Below are 7,028 nucleotides of genomic sequence, written 5' to 3' on the forward strand. Positions count from 1 at the left end.
CCATACACCAGTGGTCACCAATCCTAAATGGGCCCCTAGACCGTACACCAGTGGTCACCAATCCTAAATGGGCCCCTAGACCATACACCAGTGGTCACCAATCATAAATGGGCCCCTAGACCGTACACCAGTGGTCACCAATCCTAAATGGACCACTAGACCGTACACCAGTGGTCACCAATCCTAAATGGGCCCCTAGACCATACACCAGTGGTCACCAATCCTAAATGGGCCCCTAGACCATACACCAGTGGTCACCAATCCTAAATGGGCCCCTAGACCGTACACCAGTGGTCACCAATCCTAAATGGGCCCCTAGACCGTACACCAGTGGTCACCAATCCTAAATGGGCCCCTAGAACGTACACCAGTGGTCACCAATCCTAAATGGGCCCCTAGACCGTACACCAGTGGTCACCAATCCTAAATGGGCCCCTAGACCGTACACCAGTGGTCACCAATCCTAAATGGGCCCCTAGACCGTACACCAGTGGTCACCAATCCTAAATGGGCCCCTAGACCGTACACCAGTGGTCACCAATCCTAAATGGGCCCATAGACCGTACACCAGTGGTCACCAACCTTTCCTGAGTCAAAATCACTTTCTGAGATTTGCTTTAAAAATTACTTAACAAAACGTTAGCCTATTAAAATATGAACCAATTAGAACATGAACCTATTAAAACATGAACCTATTAGAACATGAACCAATTAAAACATGAACCAATTAGAACATGAACCTTTCAAAAATTGTAGTTAGCTTGTATGATCACACTGGTAACAGGTCATTTTAGGTAGCCTGTATGATCACACTGGTAACAGGTCATTTTAGGTAGCCTGTATGATCACACCGGTAACAGATCGTTTTAGGTAGCCTGTATGATCACACTGGTAACAGGTCATTTTAGGTAGCCTGTATGATCACACCGGTAACAGATCGTTTTAGGTAGCCTGTATGATCACACCGGTAACAGATCGTTTTAGGTAGCCTGTATGATCACACTGGTAACAGATCATTTTAGGTAGTCTGTATAAACACAGTGGTAAACAGTGTGATCATACAGGCTACCTAAAATGATCTGTTACCCTACCGACCACTGCCCTACCCCCCACTGCCCTACCCCCCACTGCCCTACCGACCACTGCCCTACCGACCACTGCCCTACCCCCACTGCCCTACCGACCACTGCCCTACCCCCCACTGCCCTACCCTACACTGCCCTACCCCACACTGCCCTACCCCCACTGCCCTACCCCCACTGCCCTACCCCACACTGCCCTACCCCCCACTGCCCTACCGACCACTGCCCTACCCCCCATTGCCCTACCCCCACTGCCCTACCCCCCACTGCCCTACCCCCCCACTACCCTACCGACAACTGCCCTACCCCCACTGCCCTACCCCCACTGCCCTACCCCACACTGCCCTACCCCCACTGCCCTACCCCCCACTGCCCTACCCCCACTGCCCTACCGACCACTGCCCTACCCCCACTGCCCTACTCCACACTGCCCTACCCCCCACTGCCCTACTCCACACTGCCCTACCCCCACTGCCCTACCCCCACTGCCCTACCCCACACTGCCCTACTCCACACTGCCCTACCCCCACTGCCCTACTCCACACTGCCCTACCCCCACTGCCCCCCCCACTGCCCTACCCCCCACTGCCCTACTCCACACTGCCCTACCCCCACTGCCCTACTCCACACTGCCCTACCCCCCACTGCCCTACCCCCCACTGCCCTACCCCACACTGCCCTACCCCCCACTGCCCTACCCCACACTGCCCTACCCCCACTGCCCTACCCCACACTGCCCTCCTCCACACTGCCCTACCCCCCACCCACCGCCCTACCCCCCACCCACTGCTCTACCCCCACTGCCCTACCCCACACTGCCCTACTCCACACTGCCCTACCCCCACTGCCCTACACCCCACTGCCCTACTCCACACTGCCCTACCCCCACCCACTGCCCTACTACACACTGCCCTACCCCCACCCACTGCCCTACCCCCACTGCCCTACCCCCACCCACTGCCCTACCCCTCAATGCCCTACCCCCACTGCCCTACTCCACACTGCCCTACCCCCCACCCACTGCCCTACTCCACACTGCCCTACCCCCACCCACTGCCCTACCCCCACTGCCCTACCCCCACCCACTGCCCTACCCCCAATGCCCTACCCCTCACTTCCCTACCCCCACTGCCCTACCCCCCACCCACTGCCCTACCCCCCAATGCCCTACTCCCCACTGCCCTACCCCCCACTGCCCTACCCCCCACCCACTGCCATACCCCCCAATGCCCTACCCCCACTGCCCTACCCTTCACTGCCCTACCCCCCACTGCCCTACTCCACACTGCCCTACCCCCACTGCCCTACTCCACACTGCCCTACCCCCCACTGCCCTACTCCTCACTGCCCTACCCCTCACTGCCCTACCCCCACTGCCCTACCCCCCACCCACTGCCCTACCCCACACTGCCCTACTCCACACTGCCCTACCCCCCACCCACTGCCCTACCCCTCACTGCCCTACCCCCCACTGCCCTACGCCACACTGCCCTACCCCCACCCACTGCCCTACCCCCACTGCCCTACCCCCACCCACTGCCCTACCCCCACTGCCCTACTCCACACTGACCTACCCCCACTGCCCTACCCCCCACCCACTGCCCTACCCCACACTGCCCTACCCCCACCCACTGCCCTACCCCACACTGCCCTACTCCCCACTGCCCTACCTCCTACCCCCCTTGTGGAGATCTGAGATGATTTGATTTGTATAAGTGTAACCGATGTGAAACGGCTAGCTAGTTAGCGGTGGTGCGCGCTAATGGCGTTTCAATCGGTAACATCACTCGCTCTGAGACCTTGAAGTAGTAGTTCCCCTTGCTCTGCAAGGGCCGTGGCTTTTGAGGAGCAATGGGTAACGATGCTTCGTGGGTGACTTTTGTCTATGTGTGCAGAGGGTCCCTGGTCCCTGGTATGGGCAAGGGGACGGACTAAAGTTATACTGTTACATAAGCAATATGTTGAAACTTCCATCAATCAGATCAGACCAGATGGCAGGTAGAGAAGTTAATAAATTCTAACCACTAGGCTACCTGCCGCCCCTACACTCTAACCACTAGGCTACCTGCCGCCTCTACACTCTAACCACTAGGCTACCTGCCGCCCCTACACTCTAACCACTAGGCTACCTGCCGCCTCTACACTCTAACCACTAGGCTACCTGCCGCCCCTACACTCTAACCACTAGGCTACCTGCCGCCCCTACACTCTAACCACTAGGCTACCTGCCGCCTCTACACTCTAACCACTAGGCTACCTGCCGCCCCTACACTCTAACCACTAGGCTACCTGCCGCCTCTACACTCTAACCACTAGGCTACCTGCCGCCCTACACTCTAACCACTAGGCTACCTGCCGCCCCTACACTCTAACCACTAGGCTACCTGCCGCCTCTACACTCTAACCACTAGGCTACCTGCCGCCCCTACACTCTAACCACCAGGCTACCTGCCACCCCTACACTCTAACCACTAGGCTACCTGCCACCCCTACACTCTAACCACTAGGCTACCTGCCGCCCCTACACTCTAACCACTAGGCTACCTGCCGCCCCTACACTCTAACCACTAGGCTACCTGCCACCTCTACACTCTAACCACTAGGCTACCTGCCGCCCATACACTCTAACCACCAGGCTACCTGCCACCCCTACACTCTAACCACTAGGCTACCTGCCGCCCCTACACTCTAACCACTAGGCTATCTGCCACCCCTACACTCTAACCACCAGGCTACCTGTCGCCCCTACACTCTAACCACTAGGCTACCTGCCGCCCCTACACTCTAACCACCAGGCTACCTGTCGCCCCTACACTCTAACCACTAGGCTACCTGCCGCCCCTACACTCTAACCACCAGGCTACCTGTCGCCCCTACACTCTAACCACCAGGCTACCTGCCGCCCCTACACTCTAACCACTAGGCTACCTGCCGCCCCTACACTCTAACCACTAGGCTACCTGCCGCCCCTACACTCTAACCATTAGGCTACCTGCCGCCCCTAAACTCTAACCACTAGGCTACCTGCCGCCCCTACACTCTAACCATTAGGCTACCTGCCGCCCCTAAACTCTAACCACTAGGCTACCTGCCGCCTCTACACTCTAACCACTAGGCTACCTGCCGCCTCTACACTCTAACCACTAGGCTACCTGCCGCCTCTACACTCTAACCACTAGGCTACCTGCCGCCTCTACACTCTAACCACTAGGCTACCTGCCGCCTCTACACTCTAACCACTAGGCTACCTGCCGCCTCTACACTCTAACCACTAGGCTACCTGCCACCCCTACACTCTAACCACTAGGCTACCTGACGCCCTACACTCTAACCACTAGGCTACCTGCCGCCCCTACACTCTAACCACTAGGCTACCTGTCTCCCCTACACTCTAACCACTAGGCTACCTGCCGCCCCTACACTCTAACCACTAGGCTACCTGCCGCCCCTACACTCTAACCACTAGGCTACCTGCCGCATCTACACTCTAACCACTAGGCTACCTGCCGCCTCTACACTCTAACCACTAGGGTACCTGCCACCCCTACACTCTAACCACTAGGCTACCTGCCGCCTCTACACTCTAACCACTAGGCTACCTGCCGCCTCTACACTCTAACCACTAGGCTACCTGCCGCCTCTACACTCTAACCACTAGGCTACCTGCCGCCTCTACACTCTAACCACTAGGATACCTGCCGTCTCTACACTCTAACCACTAGTTTACCTGCCGCCTCTACACTCTAACCACTAGGCTATCTGCCGCCTCTACACTCTAACCACTAGGCTACCTGCCGCCCCTACACTCTAACCACTAGGATACCTGCCGCCCCTACACTCTAACCACTAGGCTACCTGCCGCCTCTACACTCTAACCACTAGGCTACCTGCCGCCCCTACACTCTAACCACTAGGCTACCTGCCGCCCCTACACTCTAACCACTAGGCTACCTGCCGCCCCTACACTCTAACCACTAGGCTACCTGCCGCCCCTACACTCTAACCACTAGGCTACCTGCCGCCCCTACACTCTAACCACTAGGCTACCTGCCGCCCCCACATTCTTACCACTAGGCTACCTGCCGCCCCTACACTCTAACCACTAGGCTACCTGCCACCCCTACACTCTAACCACTAGGCTACCTGCCGTCTCTACACTCTAACCACTAGGCTACCTGTCGCCCCTACACTCTAACCACTAGGCTACCTGCCGCCCCTACACTCTAACCACTAGGCTACCTGCCGCCTCTACACTCTAACCACTAGGCTACCTGCCGCCTCTACACTCTAACCACTAGGATACCTGCCACCCCTACACTCTAACCACTAGGATACCTGCCGCCCCTACACTCTAACCACTAGGCTACCTGCCGCCTCTACACTCTAACCACTAGGCTACCTGCCACTCTAAGCCCCTACACTCTAACCACTAGGCTACCTGCCGCCTCTACACTCTAACCACTAGGATACCTGCCACCCCTACACTCTAACCACTAGACTACCTGTCGCCCCTACACTCTAACCACTAGACTACCTGCCGCCCCTACACTCTAACCACTAGGCTACCTGCCGCCCCTACACTCTAACCACTAGGCTACCTGCCGCCCCTACACTCTAACCACTAGGCTACCTGCCGCCTCTACACTCTAACCACTAGGATACCTGCCGCCCCTACACTCTAACCACTAGTTTACCTGCCGCCTCTACACTCTAACCACTAGGCTACCTGCCGCCTCTACACTCTAACCACTAGGCTACCTGCCGCCTCTACACTCTAACCACTAGGATACCTGCCGCCCCTACACTCTAACCACTAGTTTACCTGCCGCCTCTACACTCTAACCACTAGGCTACCTGCCGCCTCTACACTCTAACCACTAGGCTACCTGCCGCCTCTACACTCTAACCACTAGGATACCTGCCGTCTCTACACTCTAACCACTAGTTTACCTGCCGCCTCTACACTCTAACCACTAGGCTACCTGCCGCCTCTACACTCTAACCACTAGGCTACCTGCCGCCCCTACACTCTAACCACTAGGATACCTGCCGCCCCTACACTCTAACCACTAGGCTACCTGCCGCCTCTACACTCTAACCACTAGGCTACCTGCCACCCCTACACTCTAACCACTAGGCTACCTGCCGCCCCTACACTCTAACCACTAGGCTACCTGCCGCCTCTACACTCTAACCACTAGGATACCTGCCACCCCTACACTCTAACCACTAGACTACCTGTCGCCCCTACACTCTAACCACTAGACTACCTGCCGCCCCTACACTCTAACCACTAGGCTACCTGCCGCCCCTACACTCTAACCACTAGGCTACCTGCCGCCCCTACACTCTAACCACTAGGCTACCTGCCGCCTCTACACTCTAACCACTAGGCTACCTGCCGCCTCTACACTCTAACCACTAGGCTACCTGCCGCCCCTACACTCTAACCACTAGGCTACCTGCCGCCCCTACACTCTAACCACTAGTTTACCTGCCGCCTCTACACTCTAACCACTAGTTTACCTGCCGCCTCTACACTCTAACCACTAGGCTACCTGCCGCCTCTACACTCTAACCACTAGGATACCTGCCGCCCCTACACTCTAACCACTAGTTTACCTGCCGCCTCTACACTCTAACCACTAGGCTACCTGCCGCCTCTACACTCTAACCACTAGGCTACCTGCCGTCCCTACACTCTAACCAGTAGGCTACCTGCCGCCCCTACACTCTAACCACTAGGCTACCTGCCGTCTCTACACTCTAACCACTAGACTACCTGCCCCCCTACACTCTAACCACTAGGCTACCTGCCGCCTCTACACTCTAACCACTAGGATACCTGCCGCCCCTACACTCTAACCACTAGGATACCTGCCGCCTCTACACTCTAACCACTAGGCAACCTGCCGCCTCTACACTCTAACCACTAGACTACCTGCC

General features: G+C 57.2%; 1 protein-coding gene across 1 annotated transcript; it reads left to right on the plus strand.

Moving 5' to 3' along the window:
* The first annotated feature begins 1,074 nt into the window (after positions 1-1,074).
* On the plus strand, positions 1,075-2,778 carry LOC135560321 (uncharacterized). Its single transcript, XM_065002181.1, has one exon. It carries the CDS (start codon positions 1,075-1,077, stop codon positions 2,776-2,778), a length of 1,704 nt encoding a protein of 567 aa, XP_064858253.1.
* The last annotated feature ends 4,250 nt before the right edge of the window (positions 2,779-7,028 follow it).

This window comes from Oncorhynchus nerka, linkage group LG15 (genome assembly GCF_034236695.1).
Source record: "Oncorhynchus nerka isolate Pitt River linkage group LG15, Oner_Uvic_2.0, whole genome shotgun sequence".
Classification (NCBI taxonomy): domain Eukaryota; kingdom Metazoa; phylum Chordata; class Actinopteri; order Salmoniformes; family Salmonidae; genus Oncorhynchus; species Oncorhynchus nerka.

What these genes read in the sequence shown, in the direction of transcription:
- LOC135560321 (XM_065002181.1), top strand. Translation starts at nt 1,075, where the DNA reads ATGATCTGTTACCCTACCGACCACTGCCCTACCCCCCACTGCCCTACC.